The sequence below is a fragment of the Vigna unguiculata genome, chromosome 11 (genome assembly GCF_004118075.2).
Source record: "Vigna unguiculata cultivar IT97K-499-35 chromosome 11, ASM411807v1, whole genome shotgun sequence".
Lineage (NCBI taxonomy): Eukaryota > Viridiplantae > Streptophyta > Magnoliopsida > Fabales > Fabaceae > Vigna > Vigna unguiculata.
In genome coordinates this window covers 5,598,389-5,623,736 of record NC_040289.1, presented here as the reverse complement: position 1 = coordinate 5,623,736, position 25,348 = coordinate 5,598,389, and the positions used below count along the sequence as shown (strand labels likewise).

Below are 25,348 nucleotides of genomic sequence, written 5' to 3'. Positions count from 1 at the left end.
TTCTTAACTCTTTGTGAATTCCACTATTTACTATAATTATTTTCATCACTCTTGTGTTGTATTTTTTTTAACGTATGATTATTGATTGCATATGTGAGAGTATCGACTGATTGAAAGATAGGTTGAGAAACCTGATTAGGATAGAACATCTAAAGATTTAACATGTTAGACATAGATATGGAACATTTAGTCATTCATAAACTTGATCATTAATGAAAACTTATAATAAAAATTGCTAGACATAGAGTTTTTATTATTCAAGGTTAGACCTATCTATAAGAAATTGAGACTTTTATAAAAGGTGTGAATGCTAGAGTTGGAGTGGAAGTATATTGGTGGTTTTACTTTGAATTGAGTCACGAAAACCCACCCAATGAAGCTTTTATCATATACTCTCTTAAATCAAATTAATTATTTTTATTTATGGATTTGACTGCCTTCTTAGTTTTAAACTTACTTTATTTTCATTCATCAAAATGTTTCCTATTTGAAATTTCTTAACCTTCATTATTAAATAAACATAATTTTTCTAAATCACATTAGTCTCTTGAAAAAGTATAATTAGACTTTCCACTGTATTACATGTACGATTTGATACATTTGTTAATTCCGTAACACAAACTCACAAAAGTTGAAAGACATCCTAAATATTATTTCAAGCCTCAACGTCCGCTTTGAAATTCTACAAGTAAGATGAAGAAAAGTGGAAAAGATCAGTGTACTTTATTTTACAGTGTAATGAAAATTTCAGATACCTTTTGAGTAAATTATTCACCTTGATTGTATTTCTTAGGAATCAGTCATCTCGATTGTAGAGGCTGTAATTTCTCCAGCAGAATCTATCCAAGACCCTTTTGAAGATAAATTATCATGAAGGATCCTTCTTCCAACGTAGAATGCTGGTGTTTGAGGTAAGGAAACTATTGCACTTTTGTTTGTCAACATTGATACAACATCAGACATGGTGGGTCGATCATCTGCATAATGTTCTACACACAACAGACCAATATGAATGCATCTTTGTACTTCATCAGCATCAATCGACTCCTTTATTGATGGATCCACTAACTCTGAACATGCACCATCTTTCCATAACTCCCACGTCTGTCAATATTTTACTCAAATTAGACAAAGCCAACATAAGAAAAATTAAATCAATATGACTAATTTTACATACATATCCTATTAGATTTAATGGTCGATCAACATCATAGCAACCAAGGTTTCTTCTTCCACTAACAATTTCAAGTAACATAACTCCAAAACTATAAACATCAGACTTTGTGGAGAAAGCTCCTTCCATCATATATTCCGGAGACATGTAACCACTGCACGAAAAACTAATTTGTAACATGATGAAATCATTTTCATATATTCTTAAAAAATGGAAGCAAGAGAGTTTATCAAGCTCACTGTGTGCCAACAATTCTGTTGGTATTTGAGGCTGATTCTTGTTGTGTGAATATTCTGGCCATCCCAAAATCTGAAATTTTTGGATTCATGTTTTCATCTAAAAGAATGTTGCTAGCTTTCATGTCCCTGTGAATGACTTTGAGTCTTGAGTACTTATGAAGATAAAGTAATCCTTGAGAAATTCCTTCTATTATTTTGAAGCGCTTCTTCCAATCTAGTAATTTTCCTCTTCTACAATCTTCCAGTTGTCAACATGTATACAGTGATGGGTTAGTATGTGTATCAAACCAAAATGACTTTTTTTATTGTGATTTTTGAGTATCCTCAACCATCACTGGAAAACGGTAGATAAGAAAACTAAAAGTTTCCCTATATATGTGTTCTAATTCTAATTGATACATAATAATGAACACTATTTTTTCTTTGAAAAGAACACATAATTTACTGGATCATGTATATTCCTCACCAAATAGATAGAAATCCAAACTTTGATTTGGCATATACTCGTAAATTAGAATCCTCTCTTCTTCATGAATGCAACAACCAAGTAGTTGTACAAGATTCATATGCTGAAGTTCACATATTAGTGTCAGTTCATTCTTAAACTCAACAATTCCTTGTCCAGAAGTTTTTGAAAGTCTTTTTACAGCAATCTCTTGCCCTGTCGAAAGAATTCCCTGAAATAACAGTAAACTAACAAATATTCTTAAGTACTCTAATTGACACATTTTGTTAATGCATAACTTCATTGGTTTAAAGTGACCTTATAAACGGGTCCAAAGCCTCCTTGTCCCAACTTATTCTCGGATGAAAATCCATTTGTTGCTTCCTTAACTGATGTATAACTAAACACTGTTAGGCCATGTCCCTTTTTTAAATCATCTTCAAAATCTTCCATTGCAGATGACGCACTACAAGTTGCCAAATGTACCAACTTCATCACCATCCTTTGACTTTTCTCCTCTGTTTGATAAATATGGAAGATTAAAATATAAATAAATTATTATCAATGGATTGTGCTAGTGATGGACATCATTGATTTTGAAGTACGTAACTACCTTGAAACACATATTTCCGTTTCTTTAAGAATAGGCAAATAGTGATTAGACAAATCGCAAGTAGAGCAGTTGCTGCTACTGCAGCTATCCATCTCCACTTTTTTGTACCTGCATAGAATGTTTACTCAAGTAACAATTAATATTATGTTATTATGACTTTCAACAACCAAAGCAATGAGTGCTTTCTGTTAGGTATAAAAAACCTGATTGAATAAGGAAACTACAGAAAACAGTGGAACAATTAACTAGACTTACCCTTATGATGAGTTAAGGTGTTCACCAGCACGTAAAAGGTGTCACCAGTACTGTGAGAAGTATAATTTTCCGATGAAATCCAATGAAAGAACACACATCCAGTTCCATTTTGATAAAATTCCTTGAAACCACTACAAGTACAGTCGCTCCAGCAACTGGCCTCACAATCACTGTGACCGTAACTTGGATTTTCCTCAAAGCTTACATTGCTATAACTGAAGTCACCAATATTTTTCTGAAACACGTCACCAGGATTCCTACACTTGGGTATATCCTGCCACCTTTGGCACCCTCCATCAGTGTAGTTATATCCATAGCACAAATCAGCACCTCCAATATATCCTTCATCATCATATATCTCCCCAATCTCTGATATCACCCACCATATATCGTGCTCTTCATTTGTAGTTGTGAAAGAGAGAGAATTTTCATCCCCATTAGACACAATGGTGTACTTCAAACCCCGCTGTGCTTTCTCTGAAATGTGCTCAAATTTATTGTTTCTCAGTTTCCCACTTCGCCAACAGACTTTTCCCCGTCTCCTTATGATCAATTCTTGTTCCCCTGGCTCCCATTCAAGGCTAAAGGCACCGGGAGGGGCAAGTGTTTTGGTGAACCACGAAACCAGTAACCAATGATGGCCTGTTTTGTGATTAACACCTAACTTTTTGGTGGGGATCATAGTGTCTGTGGGATCATCAAAACTCTGCCACAAGAGAGTGTTAGTCCCATTGGGGTGAAGTTGTTGAAGCACAAAGTTTCCTGTGTCCAACAAGGTGGCCTTAGTGTTGTTGATAGGTTGAGGTGGAGAATACAAGATTATTGGGTTCCCACCTTGAGATTCAATTCTCAGCACCCCTGAACGGTTAAGTGACAGAACTGCAGAATCCCTGTCAACGGGTTGGTTTCCATCACTCATCCATACTTCAATATTCTTATTTCTATTGAAGATAACCAAGTAATTGTTGTCACCACTAGAAACCGAAGTAAAAGTTAGACAATACTTGCCCAATTTTGAACATAGTGTTGCTGTATCTGTGTAATTCATCGTATCACCAGGCTTTAAACTGTCGTTTGCTGCCTCAACATGAATATAAGTACTCCACCACAGCCACAAGCACACGAAAGCAAGCACCTTCTGTAGCTTATGCCTGACAGCATGCTTCAAATATGGAAAGACTAAACTGCATGATGATTTGCACAAGTGATGAGCTGATAGTTATTCTTTCTGATACGTTAGAAAAAGAAATGTATAGCAACATATACTCACAGAACGTGAACTAGTGTCATTCCAAATATCTTAAAGCTTCACACTTCAAATTTAGCTATGGAATTCTGCAGAAAAGATGAATAGCCTGTCACCACAAGAGAGAAGAAAAGAACAACATACTTTATTGCAATTAATGAAGTAATGAAAGCCGACAAAGATATGATGGACTATTATTGGTCCTACAAAAAGAAAAATTAAGGATTTTTGTGGTCTATGAATATTGAAATCATATTTATAATACATTATTATATTGAAATCATATTATATGATGAAAATTATAAAATAATTATTTTGTTGTTAGTATTTTCTGTTATAAAAAGTATTCTTGTTACTTATAAATCATAAAGGCAAAGTACCGATGTTTATGTTTTTTTCTACAATTTTAATGATATTGTAGAATAACTGTAGCTTTGACATTTTATCAGATAAAATTTGAGCATATGTTGTGATGAACTTCATAAATTTTAAGAAATGGAAAAGTTGGACGAGAAGAATTTGTGAAATTAATATTTTGGATTGAGTATGCACGTGAGTTTTCTCTTAAGGCTTAGTTGTTAATTCTGAGCTTGAGATTTCTTTGTATCAAAGGTTTTTACATCATGTGTAGCTTAGTACTCATATTAATGCTCAGCTGTAGGACTTATATTTGAATCTTCAGTAAACCATTTCGTCTCACGGTGCTCAGCATCAAATTTGGGATTCAAAGTCATCTTCTTAATTTGCTTTTTTTTTCCTTAAAAACAGCACAAATATATCAAATTCCATATTTTTTTACTTTTTTACTCGTCATTCTGTATTTAAAGACAAAGGGGTTATTTTATTAAGATTTACATCAAATTCATTCAAAATAAATGTCTAAATAATATGCAATTATAAATAAACTAGACATTTATCGACATTTATCAACATACTCCAACTTTAACCCTTTACTTGTCCCCAAGTAAACCTAAACAGTTCTATAGAATCGTTTCCAAAAATCTAATCATGGTTGACTTAAGAATTCATAATTTCACATTCTTTGATTTCGAACGTTAAAAAGAATGCAATCATAGTAATAAACTGAAAAACCAAAACCTATTGTTCAAGACACAAATGTAGGTCAGAATAACAGGCAGGAATTAACACAGTCTCTCATTTTGATTTTCTGTTTAAGGTGCAAAGTGTTTCTTTCTAAGTGTTTCAAAGTAATGCAGTTCAGAATCTCATTGATTTTCTATTTAATGTGCAAAGTGTGTCCTTCCAAGTGTTTCATTGATTTTCGAAGGTTAAAGAGAATGCAATTATATGCTAAATTGAAAAACCAAATACTATTGTTGAAGACACAAATGAGTTCAGAATAATAGCTATGAATTAACAGAGTCTCTCATTTATTTTTTGTTTTTAAATTGCAAAGTATTCCTCTCCAAGTGTTTCAAAGTGTTTGCAGTCTTAGCACTAGAGATGACAAATAAACCCGTCCTCGTGGGTATTGTCCAAACTCGTCTCCGTTTTGACGGAGAATCCCTGCATTGACTGGATATGGATATGGGTATGAAGAATCCCCGACTTTTTCATTTGGGTATGAGGATGGGTATGGGGATGTACATATCCCCTGCCATAATACCCATCCCCGTTTAAATTATTAAAATATTCACAATTAATTAAGTAACCCTATATATATACATACTTTCTATTTTTTATTTCTTCTAATTATTTTGTTTGTCATGAAACTTATTCGCATCTCCACTGTATTTTTCATCTTTCAATAGTCTTTCAAATTGTTTCTAAACATTTGTTAATTTTTAAATATTTTTATTTGTTGTTTATTTTCATCATATATTATTTCGATATATTTTATCTAATTATTTTTTATTTCTAACTCATTATCAACCATAGTATAATTTATTTCAAAGAATTTGATATCGAAGAAACAATCATCCTCCTGATATTGAATATTTGATAATATTATTTTTTTTTACCTTAATTTTATATTATTTTATGAAAATTAATTAAAATTAATATTGAAGTGGTAAGAAAACGGGTACGGGTATGGGTACGAGATTATACCCGTTACCTAGTGGGGGTGGGGATGAGAAAAAAGTTTGATACTCGTTAGGTTTGGGTACAGGGATGGGGATGGATTTTTTCTATGGGGATGGGTATGGGATAGCAAAACCCGTTCCCGCCCCACCCTGTTGCCATCCCTACTTAGCACCCTTGCAATTATCCACTTAGCTTTCTATTTCATTTTCATCTTCCATGTATACACAAATTGGCAAATATCACTAAGGTCTTTTGGACTTGTAACGTGGATGGACTATTAAAGAACATTGTTTCTCAAGACGTACAATACTCACTGCTAAGACTAAAAGCAACAATATGTACGTGCCATGAGTTTAAGTTTGTTCCATCCTTGTTTTTCTCTGCCTTTTCTTCTCTTACATTGCGATTTTTTTTTTTCAAAAGTTGGAACGCAATTGAAACTTTTTTAAAAGCTGGACCAAATTGACATACCCCTACCAAAGTAGGGACTAGGGCTGACAACAGGGTGGGATGGGGATGGGTTTCACTATCCCATACACATTCCTATAGAAAAAAGTTCATCTCCATCTCCACTGAATAACGGGTATATACTCGTACCTATGCATGTGCCCGTTTTCCTACCTTTTCAATATCAATTAATTAAATTTTATAAAATAATAAAAATAATGGTAAAGGAAACATAATATCATCAAATATTAAATATTAATAGAATAGTTGTTTCGTACCTATCAAATATTTAGAAAGAAATTGTAATTGTATACATTTCAAATTAGAATACAAAATAAAATTTCATGATAACCAAAATATTTATTAAATTTGCAAACGTTAACCTAGTTGATAAAAATTAAAAATATCCAAAAAATATATAAAAAGAAAAAAAATTTCAAATTAAAAAAATAGTTTAAATGTCTGTTTACTTCAATTTTTTAAATTCTAATGGAATATCATCTTTTATACACTAATAAAAGTTGTAACATCACTTGATCAAAATCATACAAAGATCAAAGATTAAACTAATAATAATAACATATATATTTCATCTTTTGATCTTCAATATATAAAAATTCATGACAATTACATTAAATTATTATATTATATAGTAAATAAAATTTCTTTATACAATTATAGTGATAAAATTACACATATGATAATTAGTTAGAAAATTAAAAATAATTAAATAAAAAATATCAAAATTGTATTCTACATGATAAAAATAAACAACAAATAAAAATATAAAAAATGTTATCAAATATTGTCTTAAAACCAATTTGAAATATATACCACTGAATGAAATCACACAAAAGAAACAAATGTATAATTAAGGGTATAATAAGATGAAAAATAGATTAGAGATCTAAGAAAACTTTTCAAATATCACATAGTCGATGGGTGAGAGATAACAAAAATTATTTTAGCAAAAAAAAAAAAAGAGTTTTTCAAATGAAACAAAAATTAAGAATAATAGAATAAAGAAGATAATTTTTTTATATTACCTAGTAAATGGAAGCTTTATGCTATTAAACCCATAAATTGAGAGTGTTAAACATTATCATGTGAAAAGAAAATGCAGAATACATAGAAGTATTAAATAAGAGTAAAAATATTCAAATGTGAAACATTAAAAATATTTAATTGACATATATCATTTGACATTAGTTTCATAAAAGTTGTGATAAGATGAAAAATATCTTACAGATGTGAATGAATTTTATGACAAGCAAAATAATTAGAAGAAATAAAAAATAGAAAAATGTGTAGTGTAATGTGTGTGTGTGTGTGTATATATATATAGAGAGAGAGAGCTGTCAAAATGGGTAACCCGACCCGACTCGGCTCGACTCACCACGGGTTGATGATTTAGTGAGCCAACCCAACCCGACTCACTCTTTAGCGAGCCAAAAAAATTTGAACCCGGCCCGACCCACTACGGGTTGGCGGGTTAAACAGGTTGGCTCACGGGTTCACTTAATTAAAAAAAAAATACAATTTATTTTATTTTATTTTAAGTCAAAACTAAATTATAATTCTCACTAAAATCTAAATAAACTTTCATACAATTCAAATACAAACCAAAATAAAAAAAATACAAATTATTTATGTGTTGGTTAAAAAATACCTAACATGAACCAAATGTAAAACCCAACTTAATAAAAAACACTTGTGTAACCCTTTTATCTGCATGTTGGTGAGCCAACCTGGCTCACCACGGGTTCAACCCGGATGAACCGGGTTCTAAATGAGCCGGGTCAAAAATCAACCCGTTTTGAAATTTATAAAAAAATTTCAAACCAACCCGAACCCGTGGTGAGCTGAGTTGGCTCGCGGGTTACAACCCATTTTGACAGCTCTATATAACTCTATATATATATATATATATATATATATATATATATATATATATATATATATATATATATATATATATATATATATATGGCTTAGTAAGAAGTATGATGTTCATCGCTTAGGACTCAGGAAAACCAGTGATCAAATCCAAAAGGATTGACTTCTAGGCTTTAGTAGGTATAGGTAGAGGTTAAAGAAGTCCTGGAGGTAATTGGTTTACTGGTTTGAACCTTTGGTAAATGACACCCTCTCTAATCCACCACTTAGGGATCATTTCTAATAAAACTACTCGTTAATCCTTCCGTAATTGAGTTAAGTCCTTGACAGTCCACCGATGGGAGAATCATGAAAATTTCGTCTAGTTTTGTTTCTTAATCCTTGTAATCTTTCCATAATTCAAGATGAACCTTTTGTAATAGCTTCAAATTCCTAGAGATCCTCTTAATTCTTTAACTAATGTTGTTGTTGGCCATTGTTCAATTGGTAAAATATTGAATCCATATAAAAAAAAAATTATTGATCCACCCACTGGGCTGTGAAATTATGTCAAGTAATTAAGCATAAATAAACGATATTTTTTTAATTTTCAATTTTAAAGTTATTTAAGTACTTTCCTTTTTATGAAAAAAATCTATGAAATACACAAGGATGATACTTATGTTGTTTATTGTATATTTTTTTTAAGTTTCCATAAGATCAAATTAACACTGTTAGATGCACTTTTAAGTGGACACATTGTAAATCTTGTTCAAAAGACTCTCCTTCTCTCTCAAAAATCAGATGACACTTATTCAACGGTAATGTAACAATTTTGAAGAATAAAAAGAAAGATTTATGTTTGATGTTTTTATAACCAAGACCACTATCAATTATTATCACAATATCATACAAGATGATTACATTTTAGACCTAAGTCAATTGGTTAAAAAGTTGAAATAGTATTTGAAGTGCGACTACTCATAACTAGACTCAATATGTTGGATCGAGCAAAAAAAGTTTTATTTGGTGACCAAAATTCATACGGTCACTAACACAAAAAAACCCTATAACGTCACCTATATAATGTATGTACAAAAAAAGTTCCACGTTAAAAATGATCGGTGGTATTTTTGTAAATTATTTGACTTTTTTAACGTTTGTTCCAACACAGACGTAATTTAACGTCTGATCCACAGTACCCCGACGTTATGTAAAAATTAACGTCTGAGCTCTCTGCCCCCGACGTGATTTAACGTTTGACCCATTCTGCCCCGACGTTAAATAACGTCTGACTCCCTCTACACTGACATTAAGTAACGTCTGACGACGCAGCCCCGACTTCAATTTTTGGATTTTCTCTACACGAAACATAGAAACCCTAACTGTTTTGTCGCGCCACCAATTTTTCACGAAGCTTCTCTGCCGACGAACACCATTATGAGCTCTCTAGGTAATTTTCGAACATTTTTCACCACCAAACTTGTTGGGATTTGATTGTGGATTGATTTTAGGCATTTTGAACCGAATATTTTTTGTTTTCATCCCCATTTGCAGTGTTTCGCGATCCTTCCTGTTGACGACCATTATTCTGACCTCCTCCAAGTGAGTTTCGAATGTTTTTCACCACCAAACTTGTTGGGATTTGATTGTGGATTTATTTTAGGTGTTTTCAACCGAATATTATGTGTTTTTATCCCCATTTGCATCATTTTGAAATTATTTTGCTTGTTATCTCTTTTTCATTGTATGTGTATAATTGCTTGTATTTTTTTATTTGCAATTATAATTTTTATCTTAGACTATTTTTCTTTTTAGAGTTTTTGGTCGATCTTCCGTCTATGGATTCATTGAACCTCAAACCATTCAACCTTCGGGAAATTCACATGACCACATCAAACTTTATTTGCAAACATGGATAGTTGAGTCAAATAGAGAGATCTACTTTGCGCCATACATTGATGCATAGGTGTTTTTTCTAGTAATATTTTATGAAGTATTATTAATTATTTCGGCTAAGTACTTGTGATTGATGGTAGGTATCATTGGCAACTATGTGACATCATTCCAAGACAATGCACGATTGTATGGTTTTGTTCATGCCATAGGAAGATTCCACCTTCTTTGAAAAACATGTTACAAGAGTAAGTATTACTTTTTTTCAATCCTAACCTATGTATCTACTTAGTTATAAAAACTAACATATGTTTTATGTTTCCAAAATTTCATTAGAATTGTGGGTAAGCCTAGAGGCCAACAACTTAAAGTATTATATCCAAAGGTTATAACTCATTCAGTTTAAAGTTATTAATTTTTGTATGTCAACTTATGACTTTGATATGTGTTTATTTTATTTGTAATGTTTAGTGCAACAAGCAAGAAGATTCATGAGAATGTAGATATTATGTCATGTCTTGGATAAGAACAATCATTCGAGCTACAATTAAAGATAAATGGATAGAGATAATAATATATATATATATATATATATATATATATATATTTATCTTTCACATATTATAAATCATATCAAACTTTAAAGAATGATATTCATACATAATGAAATTGTATTACTTTTTTAGCGGTTCAAGAATCCATCACCTCTACCAGATGACCTTATCCACACACTAAGACAGGAGTGGGCAACATATCTATTGGAAAGATGGAGTTGATAGCACAGGAATTAGAACTCCTTTCAAAAACTTTACTGTACAAAAATATCATGTTGAAACTTTTAGTTTGGTGTTATTTATATTAGTTTAGAATATATGTTGAAACTTAAGTGTTATTAGATATAATTGTAACTTCAGAATTATGCTGAAATTATTATTGAATTGTTCTGGAAATTTTCTGATTTTCAGGTGTGGGAATATTGTAAAAACAACCAAATTTTAAAAAACAAATAGAGCAGTTTGACGTCTGGTGGTGCTCTGACAGACGTTATTTAACGTCTGAGCTTACCATGGCCGATGTTAATTAACGTCTGTCAGAGCCCAACAGACGTCAAACTGCTATGTTTTTTGGCTCCATTTAGCGCGAATATTAACGTCTGCTACTTTTGGCCCCGATGTTGGATAAAGTCGGACCCCTATTGTCCCGACGTTAAGTGATGTCTACTTTGTTTTTCGATGTTATTTTGACGTCACCCAGTATGAAAATATTGGACGTTAAAAGGTTTTTTTGTGTTAGTGGTTCCTAACAAGTGTAATAGACCAAACATTGTGAAATTATGACCTAACTTACCTAGTTCACAAAAATAATTAATGTGACATGCAATAAAACATTCTTTGGAATGCAATCACTTCTAACTAAAAAATAATAATATATCATTTGAGTGAAACTACACAAAGAAAAAAAAATAGGTTATCAACATTGGGATAAAGAGAAAAGTACCTTAAAAATCTGAAGGAACTTTGTAAACTTTAAACAAATAAACAAATAGAGCAATTGAGAGAAAATAAAAAGAATTGTAGCCAAAGAAAAAATAAAGATTACAAAATCAAGTGATGAAAAATTAACCTTGTGTAGTAGGATCGTTTTGACATTATCTAACTAAACTATTAACAAAACAAAAAGATAAAAGCGATAAAAAATAAAGAATCTCATCTATCTTGATTGATATCAAAATCAAGAGAAATTGATGAGTAGAGAAAGATTTCTCACTTAGAATTGAAAACTCAAACATAAAGACCAAAAGTTCTAATGAAAACCTTAGATAAAATTCTCACTTAAAAAAATGATTCGAATTCCAAAATAAAAAATTTCGAGCCAAAAGATTATGAAAGGTCATCCAAGAAGCTTCTTAAAATTAGAATATAAAAGGTATTTGATTAAAAGAAAAATAATAACAAATACAATACCTAATACACACTACTAAAAATTCTCAAATTACATAGAATTTTTTTTGCAAATTTGTTAAGAAAATTTGCAAGAACATATTTTTTTCTGCTAGTTTTGCTAAGAATCTTCATTGACAGGTAATTCTTTCGTGGGTAATTATTTCCTACAAAATTATAAAATTTGTAAGTATTTCCTATAAAATTTGTTGTAAAAAATGTTTTCTACAAAATATTTTGTGAAAAAATTAACAGCAATTTCTTGTAAATATTTTTTTATAACAAAATGTATAAGTATTTTCTAAAAAAAATCAAAACAAAATTGACAAAAAATATGAATTTTTTTTAGTAATGACAAACATATAGAAAAAAAAATTACAAAACTTAAAAAAATCCAAAACGAAAAGTTATATATATATATATATTATTTTAACTCGAAGTTTACTTTGCGGTACTTAATAAAGTCTTATATATAATGTCATCACAAAGAATCAAATCAAAGAAAACAAATATAAGTGTTCATGTTCAGAATAAACCATGAACGTTTTAATAATTTAAAATGAGAATAAGTATGAAAGACAATAAAAAGTACTAGGATGATAAGATAATGAAAAAGCTTCGGAAAGAATGAAATAAGTTTTGGTGAAAAGTTGGGGAGGTGTAGGGGAAACGAAAGGAGAGTTTAGCGGCTAAGTGGAGGAAAGTTTGCCTAGAAGAGTTTATAGTATGCTTCACCAAGAGGAAAAGGCACAGGTGTTGGAAATCTCATGTTCACTAGAAATAAGACCAATTCACAATATACAAGTGGATACAATCCTCACTTTATACATTGATTTTGGAGGGTTGAACTAGGACTACGAACTAATTTCTAGTCCCACGCACTATATGAATATATATCTGGGTGTGTTGAAACTCTCACATTAACATAATGTCAATTCATAATACATAAGTGGGTCATGGATTCTCATGATTTGTCTAAAAGGGTGCATGCCATGTCCTTTTAGTTTATGCTATTCAATTTAGTTAGTTTCAAATATTTTAGAAGACTTAAGTGTTAAGCAAGTCAGTTTACAACGATTAATTGTTATTTCAAAGTATGGTTTTATTACAAATATTTCAGCGACCTTTGTTCCTAAAAAATGTTTTTGCATTTTTTCCACTTGGTTTGTATTTCCAAGAAAATAAGTATGTATTTAGTTGTTATCATACATGAAAAGGCTTTATATAATTATGCAATGTTTCAATTATCTGAGTGCACTGTTACCACTTTTATAAAGGAAAACCAACCAAAGGCTAAAATATTTGAGATTCTTCGGTAAGCATGGCCAATTTAAAGATATAAGGTTAATAACACCAACTTATGTGAGTGTCAGTAGCTTACTTACCTAAAGTTCGGTGTTATTGTCATGGAGTCCATTGTTGAGAATTCTGTAGAGTTTAATACAGAAGATAATATGTTCTGTAAATTGTAAAATTGGCTTGAGAGTGTTTGTATTAGCTGCATGTTTTATTTGATCATACTTTAGACCAAACAAATCATGATAGTTTCACATATTTTGGACTGTTTGATGCAGATTTTATGATAGATGCAGTTTTTGTACGCCAATCCAAAAATCTTACTATACATTTGAATTAGTTTCACAATAAAATAATGTATTTTTTTTCCCAAAATATTTATCTGATTTTATAATCCCACAAATTGACCTTGTCTGCTGATTTGTTTAAAATGAGCAACCTTGTATGGCAGTTCAAGTCGAAATATTTTGGATTAAAAATGATTTTGACATTTTTTGTCCGTCGATATTGTATTCTATTATGTTTTTTCTTAACCAAAAATGCAGTTCTTCTTAACAGAACTTGCAATCGCACAGGTAGGTTAATGTAAACTTATCTTAAGTTCCACATCGATATATCCAGCAAAGTATTAAAGAGTATAAGCTATAAAACAAATACTAATGGCATTGAAGTACATACTTACCTGGATGAGGTTAATGAGCGATCATGAAGGCTTATGTCCTAGAGCAGTGACCTTCATTGCACAAAGAAGGGGTGCTGTTTTAAGGTCTACCCTAGTGGTGGAGCCTGCATCATAATTTGTGGCAGAGGGGGCTTTGCGTTCGCGCAGCCCCTACTATTTAGTTCCAAGTATTTAGGTAGTGGTAACCTATATCTTTTCTGCTTTTGACAACCATGTTTGTTAAAGATATGTTCTTCATTCATCATCTAAAATTGTTTACATGCAACATTCCCTGGTTCTGTCTCGATTTTCTTTGTTCATCACTTGACCTGAACTATCATACTTTGTTAACAAGGTGTGCTAGTTTCTGCATCAACCTCAGGAGCATCACTGGAAGGCTGTCAAACGTATCTTTGATATCTTGTGGGTACTATGAACCAATAGCTGAGTATAGTAGCATTGCTGCAGTTCTTGCTGAAATTACATGGATCAATTCTCTCCATTCTAAACTCTGGATCTCTTCTACTGTTTCAAAGATTTACTTTGATAATCTTGGTGATGTTCTCCTTGTAGACAATCCTGTCATGCATTCCAAAATCCAAACACTTTGAACTTTTGTTCGTGATAAAGTGAAACAATGTCACCTATAATTGATCTCTTATCTCGTTTTCAAAGTGGTAGACTCGCTAACAAAGCCTATCTCTAGATCATCTTTCCTAATATTAGATGTAAACTTAAGACAGTTTATAATCCTACCATAAGTTTAAGAGAGAATGTCAGTAGAATTACATAACTACCTTGAGTCTATTTTGTATGGGGTTTTGTTTTCTCTTGGTTCTCTTTTAGTTTTTCCTTTGCCTATATATTTCTATAGGCACCTCTCTGTGATACAGGATTTTATGAATAATACAATCTTATTTTCTAGTTTCATAAGAGCTAGAGAGGGCTTGTTGGGTCGAATTGAGTCGCTCGAACCCAGTCGAGTCAATTCTAGTAAGCTTGGACCTGATTGAGTTAAATCAATTTTGGCACATTCGATTCGAGTCGGTCTAAGTAAACTAAGTAGGCTTGGACCCAAGTCGACCTGGGTTTAGGTCGAGTTGACATGGAACACTTTAGCACTCACCTGAGTCAGGACGAGCTACGTTCAATCAAGTTGGACTAGGCTCATATGGGTTCAGAACCAGATCAAGTCATGCCCGACTAAGACCAGGTCAAACCGAGTTAGTATCGAATTGGGTCAAGCTGAATTAGTCACATCCGGGTCGAGCAGAGTCTTCCCCCTCCTAAGTCAAGTTGATTTAGCTCGAGCTCATCGAAGTCAAATCAACCCTAGTTGACCTAGACCCATGTCAAGCCAAGTCAGCCCTAACCAAGATCAAGCCAAGTTTACCTAGGTTTAAGTCAAGCCAAGACAGTAGGATCATGTTTAGTTGAGAGGCTAGGTCCATGTCGAATGAAGTTTAATTAGGTCTAGCTTGGCCCAAGTCCAAGTTGGTTTAGGCCCAAGTGGGAATGGTGGAGATCACGTCAGTTCTGGAAGAGTCAAGTTAGGCCAAGACATTGAGTTAGCACTAAATCAAACCTAGTTCAGTTGAGCTGAGTTAGCCTAAACTTCAATCAACCCAAACTATGGAGATCAAAATATGAATTTGAGAACAAGAATTTCAAATTCTGACTTTTCAGGTGAAATTTGAAATTCTTTAATTCTAAGTAATTCAACTACTTTGATGAAGTTCTAGAATTTCTTATCCGAGCAACATATTTCTTATAAAACATTTCAAATTCTTAAAAAAAAAGAATAATTAGCCTCTTAAAATGCTTTATCCAAACACAATTTAATTCCTACAAATCAAATTAATAAAACACAATTTAATTCCTCCAAATCAAATTAATAAAATAATTTAGTGTACATTTTCATTTTACATAATTTGTAAACTCTTTATACAATACAATTTAGTTCATTTCAAATATTTTAGAAGAACTCTAAGTGTTAAGCAAGTTAGTTTACAATATGTTAAGCAAGTCAGTATTAGCTGCATGTTTATTTTGATCATATTTTGGACCAAACAAGTCATTATAACTTCACATATTTTGGACTGTTTGATAAAAAAATTATGATAGATGCGATTTTTGTACGCCAATCCAAACATCCTACTATACATTTGAATTAGTTTCACAATAAAATAATGTCATTTTTTTTTTCCTTACAAATATTTATAATCTCACAAAAAAAATTGAGCTTGTCGGCTGATTTGTTTTAAATAAACAACATTTCTATGGCAGTGTTCAAATTTCCTTAACCAAAAGTACCGTTCGTTCTTCTTCGTAAAAGAAGTTTCAGTCGCACAGGTAGGCTAATGTAAACATAAGTGAAGTCCCACATCGATATATCTGTTAGAGTATTAAAGAGTATGAGCTATAAAAGAAATAGTTATGGCATAGGAGAACATACTTACCTGGATGGGGTCAATGAGCGATCATGAAGGCTCATGGCCTAGAGTAGTGACCTTCATTGCACAAAGAAGGGGTGCTGTTCTAAGGTCTACCCTGGTGGTGGAATCTACATCATAATTTGTGGTAGAGGGGGCTTGCGTCCGCGCAGCCCCTATTATTCAGTTTAAAACATTTGTATAGTTGTGTTCTTGGTTATAGAAGCCTAATCCTGGAGAATAGGGAGGGTAAGCTGGTGGACAGTCCATAATTTTAAACTTAAGTCATCTTCCATGGTCAATAAAGTAGTCAAGGTCTACATTTTGTTATTTCAAAATACAACTCCATAAGCTAACATAAAAACATAACCAAATTTATATTTTTTAGAATCATTGCAGTCAACAAATTCTTAATCAGCCTAGCAAATTACTTCCAAATTATCCGTCTGTTTGTATACGAGGATGAAATTATTTATTTATTGAAGCAATGTCCTTAGTATAAACCTAAACACACAAGATTTTCAACAACTAAAACATATGAAATATTTTACATGCATTTCTGCTCAAGATCATGTTTTGGGCAGACCCAATTCAAGTTTATTACCCTTCAAAGTGGGAGTCACACTTGAAAAATCTTTCGTATACAATATCTCTAAAACTTTGTTAATGTAGGTCACTTGAGATAAACCGAAATCATCTTAAGATCTTTTTCTATTGATCTTAATGTTTATGATAGAACATCTATCCCATATCTCCATCTCAAAGTTCTTTCCTTTTAGACCAAAAAAAAATCTCCTTGTAGTCAATTTATTCTCTCAAAGTGAACCCTTTGGCTACAATATATACATCTCACCATGTTAAAGATGGGTGTTTTAGTTATGGATTCCATTGTAGAGAATTTTTTGGGGTTTAAACTGTGCATTACCTCCAAACTTTTCACCAACATAAATTAGAGAACCCGACGAACTTGTACTTTCCATGATAAATCCCATTGCCAATAACCCTTGCACTTGTCTCTCAATTTCTTCTTTTTGGGCATGTGTATCTCTATGATTTCAAGCAAACAGGTGCGTCATTAACGAGATTCATCTTGTGATCACATTTCCCCTTAGGTGTTAGGTGTGTTTAGACTCAAATAATTGCTGAAATTGTTGTAGAATTGCAGAAAGACCATGTTGTTGTTCTGCTACTAGAGCTTCCTGATCAAATGTCTCTGCAACATTACGCAAAACTGAACCTTGCAATGCAAGTAACATGCAAATTCCTTGTATCATTCGAGCTTCCTTGTCAATTCATGAATTGTTGCATCTGGTTTCTCTCCTTCCAATATCACCTCTTAGCCTTGATGATTCAATCTCATAGTAAGAGTTGCACAATTCCAATAAATTTTGCATAGTGTCCTAAACCAATGCATGGCCAAAATAATTCCAAATTTTTTACTATGTAACACTAAAAAAACGTATTGTAAATGTATGATCATTGAATCTTCAAGTTATCTGCTCACACTTTCAAGTGATTAATAGCTTTTTAACAGAAACAACTATTCCCGAAAAGTCCTCCACAAACAGTGTTTTTAGCCTCCAACAACTTTACCATATCACTAATAAACACCTTTTTCCTTCTTCATTGATCCTTTAAGTTGCAATGTACTGTCACCTTCTATTTCTTGTAAAGCATTGAGGGATATGTGGACGTCTACATCTTTCATCATGGCTATGTTTCTGTCAACTATTGCTTGTTCTTCCTCACAATCAATACCATGCACTATACCCTGCTCTACTTCTGGAGCAGAGAAAATGGCAATTAATTTGCACCAAGCTGCAATACCCTCATTTGTAGTGCATAACACCAAGTGAGTGTTCTCACACACGAAATCGATGCACCAAAATTTAGATAAGATTTTGCATTTTCAGAAGAGTGTTGCTGTTTCTGCGTATGCATCATCATACTTTAAACTGTTATTCTGTTTTAACATGGATATAAGTACTACACAATCATATGGAAACTGTAATCAACAGGAGGGAGTGTTGCACAAGGGACGACACAGTGTGGTTTTTCTGGTACACATTAAAAAGATAAATGTAAAATCAAGTTAAACTAAGCCCTGAAATTAAAACCAGACTCACAAAACTTCAACTTAAGCTTTGGAATTCTGCATGTAAAATGCATGGCCTCGGTCTGCACGTGTCAAGAGAAAAGGAAAAGATCAGTGTACTTTGTTACAGGGTAAGGAAAACTCCATAACATCCCGTACAAGGAAATTATTCACCTTGATTCTATTAAATAGGAATCAGTCGTGTCCATTGTAGAAGCTGTAATTTCTGATGTAGAATCAGTACAAGACCCCTTTGAAGATAAATTATCATGAAGGATCTTTCTGCCGATGTAGAATGCTGGTGTTTGAGGTAAGGAAACTATTGCACTTTTGTTTGTCAACATTGATACAACGTCAGACATGGTTGGTCGATCATCTGCATAATGTTCTACACACAACAGACCAATATGAATGCATCTTTGTACTTCATCAGCATCAATCGACTCCTTTATTGATGGATCCACTAACTCTAAACATGCACCATCTTTCCATAACTCCCATGTCTGTAAATGTTTTACTCAAATTAGACACAGGGAATAATAAGAAAAGAAATAACTCAAAATGACTGATTTTACATACATGTCCTATTAGATTTAATGGGCGATCAACATCATAGCAACCAAGGTTTCTTCTTCCACTAACAATTTCAAGTAACAAAACTCCAAAACTAAAAACATCAGACTTTGTAGAGAAAGCTCCTTCCATCATATATTCCGGAGACATGTAACCACTGCAAGAAAAAATAATTTGTAACAAGATGAAATCATTTTTATATATTCATAGAAAATGGAAGCAAGAGAGTTTATCAAGCTCACTGTGTGCCAACAATTCTGTTGGTATTTGAGGCTGATTCTTGTTGTGTGAATATTCTGGCCATCCCAAAATCTGAAATTTTTGGAATCATATTTTCATCTAAAAGAATGTTGCTAGCTTTCATGTCCCTGTGAATGACTTTGAGTCTTGAGTACTTATGAAGATAAAGTAATCCTTGAGAAATTCCTTCTATTATTTTGAAGCGCTTCTTCCAATCTAGTAATTTCCGTCTTGTACAATCTACGAATTCTCAACATGTATATAGTGATGGGTTAGTATGTGTACCAAACAAAAACCAATTTTTTAGTGTGATTGTTGAGTGCCCTCAACTATTACTGGAAAACGGTAGTTCAGAAAACTAAAATGTTTCCCTATATATGTATTCTAATTAATACATAACAATGAAAACAATTTTTTTTAATGTTTTTCTCCATCAAAAGAACACATAATTTACTGAACTCTTGTATATTCCTCACCGAATAGATAGAAATCCAAACTTTTATTTGGCATATACTCGTAAATTAGAATCCTCTCTTCTTCATGAATGCAACAACCGAGTAGTTGTACAAGATTCATATGCTGAAGTTCACATATCAGTGTCAGTTCATTCTTAAACTCCACAATTCCCTGTCCAGAAGTTTTTGAAAGTCTTTTCACAGCAATCTCTTGTCCTGTTGGAAGAATTCCCTGAAATGCCAGTAAAATAACCAATATTCAGCACTCTAATTGATACAAACTTGTTAATGCATAGCTTCACTAGTTTCAGATCACCTTATAAACAGGTCCAAAGCCTCCTTGTCCTAACTTATTCTCCGTTGAAAATCCATTTGTTGCTGCCATAACTGATGTATAATTAAACACTCTTAGACCATGCCCCTCTTTTAAAACAACTTCAAAATCTTCCGTTGGAGAAGACCGACTACAAGTTGCCAGATGAACCATCTTCATCACTATCCTTTGACTTTTCTTCTCTGTTTAGGTAAGATTAAAATATAGGTAAATTATCAAAAGATTGTGCTTAGTGATGTATTTTGAAGTACGTAACTACCTTGAAACACATATTTTCGCTTCTTTAAGACTAGGCAAATAGTGAATAGGCAAATTGCAAATAGAGCAGTTGCTGCTACTGCACCTGTCCAAATCCACTTTTTTGTCCCTGTGTAGAATGTTTACAATTAATATTATAACTTTTCAACAAACAGCAATGACTGCTTTCTGTTAGAGCACAGACAATCGTACATAAGGTACACAGTAGTATAAACTAAAGAAATCAATCGAACAATTTAGTTGACTTACCCTTATGATGAGACAACGTGTTCACCAGCAAGTAAAAGGGGCCACCAGTACTGTCAAAAGTATAATTTTCCGCTGAAATCCAATGAAAGAATACACATCCAGTTCCATTTGGATATAATTCCTTGAAAGCACTACAGGTACAATTGCTCCAGCAACTGGCCTCACAATCACTGTGAACGTAACTTGTATTTTCCTCAACGCTTAAATTGTTAGTACTGAAGTAACCAATATTTTTCTGAAACACGTCACCGGGATTCCTACACTTGGGTATATCCTGCCATCTTTGGCACCCTCCATCAGTGTTGTTATATCCATAACACAAATCAGCCCTTGCAACATATCCTTCACCATCAGATATCTGCCCAATATCTGATAACGACCACCATCGATCAGGCTCTTCATTTGTAGTTGTGAAAGAGAAGGAGTTTTCGTCCCCGTTAGACACAAGGGTGTACTTCAACCCGCTTTGTGCATCCTCTGAAATGTGCTCAAATCTATTGTTCCTCAGTTTCCCACTTCGCCAGCAAACTTTTCCCCGTCTCCTTATGATCAATTCTTGTTCCACATGTTCCCATTCAAGGGTAAAGGCACCCGGAGGGGCAAGTGTTTTGGTAATCCATGAAACCAGTAACCAACGATGGCCTGTTTTGTGATTAACACCTAACTTCATGGTGGGGATCAAAATGTCAGTGGGGTAATCAAAAGTCTGCCACAAGAGAGTGTTAGTCCCATTGGGGTGAAGTTGTTGAAGCACAAAGTTTCCTGTGTCCAACAAGGTGGCCTTAGTGTTGTTGATAGGTTTTGGTGGAGAATACAGGATTATTGGCTTCACACGTTGAGGTCCTATTTTCAGCACACCATAGTGGTCAAGTGATAGAACTGCAGAATCCTGGTCAACAAGTTGGTTTCTATCACTCATCCAAACTTCAATATCATTTTTTGCAGTCAATACAGCCAAGTAATTGTTATCACCAGGACTAAATGAAGTAAAAGCTAGATAATATGTGCACTTTTCTGAACATAGTGTTGCTGTGTAATTTAGTGTATCACCAGGATTTAAACTGTCATTTGCTGCTTGAATATGAATACGAGTACTCCACCACAACCACAAGTACATGAAAGCAAGCAGATTCTGTAGTTTATGCCTGATAGGATGCTTCAAATATGGAGAGACTAAGCTGCATGATGAGCTGACACGCATTGGATAGCATAAGAAAAAGAAATGTACAGCAACATAAAATAAGTTCTGAAATTAAAACCAGACACGCATTGGATCTGTTAGAAGGATATACTCACAAAACGTGAAGAAGGGTCATTCCAAATCTTTTTACAAGCTTCACCCCTTAACACTCCAACCTTGGCTTTGGAATTCTGCAGCAAAAATGAATGGCCTGTCAGCACCAGTTGAGAAGATAAAAAAGGTATACTTCATTCCAATTATTGAAGTAAGCCGATAAAGTAAGTATGAAAAAGAAAAATAAAGTAGCTTAAGGATTTTATGGTCTTTGAATATTGAAATCATATCTATAATATTGTCACCAGTCCAATAAAGGTTATAGATTTCGATTATTCTAGGCCTATCATCATTAATAGACAACAATTCTTCTAATAACCCTAGTTTATTATCACTTATAGACTACGTTTCCACCAATAATGGTAGTTATTATATATCCTTTTGGAAACTAGTGAAACTCATAACCAGAAACAATGAACAATTATATATATATATATATATATATATATATATATATATATATATATATATATATATAATTGACTACATGGAAGGATAATTACAGTTGTCATGAATGTGTATTCAAAGAACAAAAAGAACTTTACAAAGTCATCTTGCCTAATGATGTGTAGCATCGTTAGAATACGATAAAATCCAACAGCTAGATCATCTCGGGTCGAAAGTCATGACGGGCTAGTTCGAACCAAACATGGAGATGGGCCGACTTAGAACGAAGGTTGAGTTAAACCATCCCGGGCCAAAGGTTGGGCTGTGATATGTCAAAGTTCGATATAGGTCGAAGGTTGAGATGGATTGAAGATAAAGATGGATCGGCCCGAGACCCATGCCAAAGGTTGAGACGGGTCAGGCTAGGTTGAGGGTCAAGAGAAACCGGATTAGGCTAAGGGTCAAGACTAGTTGGTCAGATTTTCGAGATAGGTATTCGCGGATAGAGGCTTAAGACCGGTCAAGTCGGGTCAATGATTAAGACAGTGACCCGGGCCGAAGGTCTAGACAGGCTAGGTTGGATCGAAGGTTGAGAAGGACACACCCAAACCAAAGGTTGAGATAGTCCGGGTTGGACCGAAGGACAAGACAAATTAAGTCAGAATGAATATTGATATGGATCAGGTTGAACACAAGATCAGGTTTGGCCAAGTCAAACCCAAGGTCGATGTAAGCCAACTATTACCATGAGTCAAAATGGGTCGTAGACCGAGAAGGGTCAACTATAGGGACGAATTTACATTATTGCAAAGAAGGGTCCTGGCCCCCCAAATTTTTTTATACATATATAATTTTAAATATAATTTTTAAAAATTTAATATTTGTAATATATTTTATATATTTGATATTTAAATATATATATATATATATATATATATATATATATATATTTATTTATATTAATATATAAGAAAAAAAATTATTGTCCAAATTTATTTTTCAACTTGACCTTTTAAATATTTTTTAAATAAAAATGATTATTTTCTTAATATTATTTTGTAAGTGATCATTTGTTTAATTTAACCATCTTTTTATTTAATTAATTTTTAAACTTATCACTATAAATGAAAATTAATTATAATAAACTTGTAAAAATTATTTAATTTAATTTTATAATTATAATAATAACAATAATTATAATTTTTTTTATTTTTTTATTATAATAAAAAATAAATACAATGTTTTACTAGTTTATATAAAAGATTTGAGATTACTCTTTTGATTTTTATTTTAGCTTAAAAATATCAAGTTAGTCCTCTAATTTTGTTTAGTTTCAATTTGATTCTGATTTTCGAAAAAAATGATGCAATTTATTTATTTTTTGTTAAATTTGTTAAATTGGATCAAGGTTTTTCCATAAAAGTTGAAGTTATGAATAATGATGGTTTTCTTTGTTGATATAATTGACATAATCCTAGTGTTAATTTTGATGAAAAATTATTGCTTCGCTTCAATAAATTTAACGAAAATAATTAAATTGCATCAAATTTTAAAAAATCGGAACCAATTTGAGACTAAAAAAATTAGAGGATCAATCTGACATTTTTGAACGAAAAAAATGGACAAAAAGAGTAATTCAACCAAAATTTTGACATTCTAAAAATATTCCCTGAAAATCCGCCAGCTGCAATTTTATTTTCCTTATCTTTTCAAAATATATTTGTATTTAAAATATGCTGCAATGATGCTCCTTTGTAGTATTCCTTTCCTCGTTGATAAAAAAAATGGGTATTTCTATGTGGTAAGCAAGCAAGTTTCTCGCTGCTTTCTCCAAATGGTTTCTGATTGTCCTGTTTTGAGGCAATAACATAAATAAACACCATTTTCATACTTATTTACTGGTTTAGATTGATACATGTTAAAGGTTCATTACTCCTCTTTGCATTTTCACATATTCATACATGTTAAATGTTTAGATTGAGTTCATTTCACATATGCTGCCACCCTTTCATATCATTAATTTTTTTTTAGGAAAATGGATTCATATCATATCCTAACTGTACGAGTAAATGTTAAATTTCATATAGAATATAGTACAAGCTATGGTGACAAATACATTTGGAGCAGTCAATTTTACAACTGTTATGTTTCAATTTGGGCACTCGTGGGCCTATGCCGGCTATGTAGCAATTCTAAGATTATGGATCCTGTGAATTATTTTAGAGTTAAATATTTTTTGTTCTTTAACTTTTACTGGAAATGGAAATTAGTCTTTTTTGAAAATTTTGAACTAATTAGTCTCTTATCTTTATAAATACGTAGATTTAGTCATTTAAACCTGTTTCCTCCCAGATGAAGAAGATCTCTAATAAACCGAGGTATTCAATAGGTCAAGGAATCAGGCAAAAATTCAAGTCATAAAACACGCCTCCACGGAGCCGAGGTTATTGCAAGAATCCAGAAGGATGTCTCCCCAGAGCCGAGGTCATTGCAAGAATCCAAGAAGATGTCTCAACAGAGCCGAGGTCATTGTAAGAATCCAGAAGGATGTCTCCACAGAGCCGAGGACATTGCAAGAATCCAGAAAGATGCCTTCATATAATCGAGGTCATTGCAAAAATCCAGAAGGATGTCTCCACAAAGCCAAGGTCAAGCCAAAAGGATGTCTTCCTAGGACCGACGCTACTAAGGATAACTAGTTGATGGTTTAGGATTTATGAGGATGTCACGCTAGGACCGACCTCTCTGTAAGAAGCTAGGATTGAGGAGATGGTGCATGTGAAGATAGAATCTTAGATTATATAAAGTGATTATTTTGGTTAAGAAAATATTTAAAAGAAGATATATTAGTTATTATTTAGGGAAATATTCTAGTTGTTATTTAGGGAAATATTTTAG

The 25,348-nt window shown here is 32.7% G+C and overlaps 2 protein-coding genes and 2 non-coding genes across 5 annotated transcripts; 2 read left to right on the top strand and 2 right to left on the bottom strand.

The window, feature by feature from the left end:
- Positions 1 to 569: 569 nt before the first annotated feature.
- LOC114168195 (G-type lectin S-receptor-like serine/threonine-protein kinase At1g67520) lies at positions 570 to 4,084 on the bottom strand. The gene is made up of 9 exons (XM_028052933.1): positions 3,997 to 4,084; positions 2,727 to 3,910; positions 2,472 to 2,579; positions 2,177 to 2,376; positions 1,880 to 2,090; positions 1,414 to 1,651; positions 1,178 to 1,328; positions 776 to 1,104; positions 570 to 682 (listed from the first exon to the last, which is right to left on the bottom strand). The coding sequence occupies exons 1-8, from the start codon at positions 4,014 to 4,016 to the stop codon at positions 790 to 792; spliced, it is 2,427 nt and encodes an 808-aa protein (XP_027908734.1). The 5' UTR covers positions 4,017 to 4,084; the 3' UTR covers positions 570 to 682; positions 776 to 789.
- A 10,062-nt stretch (positions 4,085 to 14,146) lies between these two features.
- Positions 14,147 to 14,308, top strand: LOC114170863. The gene has a single exon (XR_003601224.1). It is a non-coding gene; the product is annotated as a U1 spliceosomal RNA (small nuclear RNA).
- A 2,276-nt stretch (positions 14,309 to 16,584) lies between these two features.
- On the top strand, positions 16,585 to 16,745 carry LOC114170862. Its single transcript, XR_003601223.1, has one exon. It is a non-coding gene; the product is annotated as a U1 spliceosomal RNA (small nuclear RNA).
- A 1,726-nt stretch (positions 16,746 to 18,471) lies between these two features.
- Positions 18,472 to 22,220, bottom strand: LOC114168194 (G-type lectin S-receptor-like serine/threonine-protein kinase At1g67520). 2 transcript variants are annotated; one of them, XM_028052931.1, is made up of 9 exons: positions 22,066 to 22,220; positions 20,770 to 21,959; positions 20,522 to 20,629; positions 20,245 to 20,444; positions 19,950 to 20,160; positions 19,476 to 19,713; positions 19,240 to 19,390; positions 18,835 to 19,163; positions 18,472 to 18,743 (listed from the first exon to the last, which is right to left on the bottom strand). In XM_028052931.1, exons 1-9 carry the CDS (start codon positions 22,083 to 22,085, stop codon positions 18,698 to 18,700), a joined length of 2,493 nt encoding a protein of 830 aa, XP_027908732.1. In that variant the 5' UTR covers positions 22,086 to 22,220; the 3' UTR covers positions 18,472 to 18,697. The 2 variants fall into 2 exon arrangements, with proteins under 2 accessions (XP_027908732.1, XP_027908733.1); XM_028052932.1 differs by having other exon boundaries at positions 20,770 to 21,947; positions 22,066 to 22,194.
- Between the last annotated feature and the right edge of the window lie 3,128 nt (positions 22,221 to 25,348).

Excerpts from the sequence above, each read along its gene's own strand:
- LOC114168195 (XM_028052933.1), bottom strand. The coding sequence starts at position 4,016 with ATGACACTAGTTCACGTTCT. Across the intron at positions 2,580-2,726 it reads CACCTTAACTCATCATAAGG|GTACAAAAAAGTGGAGATGG; the intron begins GTAAGTCTAGTT and ends CATTCTATGCAG. Across the intron at positions 1,329-1,413 it reads AACAGAATTGTTGGCACACA|TGGTTACATGTCTCCGGAAT; the intron begins GTGAGCTTGATA and ends TTTTTCGTGCAG.
- LOC114168194 (XM_028052931.1), bottom strand. The coding sequence starts at position 22,085 with ATGACCCTTCTTCACGTTTT. Across the intron at positions 21,960-22,065 it reads ATGACCCTTCTTCACGTTTT|CTCATCATGCAGCTTAGTCT; the intron begins GTGAGTATATCC and ends AATGCGTGTCAG. Across the intron at positions 20,630-20,769 it reads CACGTTGTCTCATCATAAGG|GGACAAAAAAGTGGATTTGG; the intron begins GTAAGTCAACTA and ends CATTCTACACAG.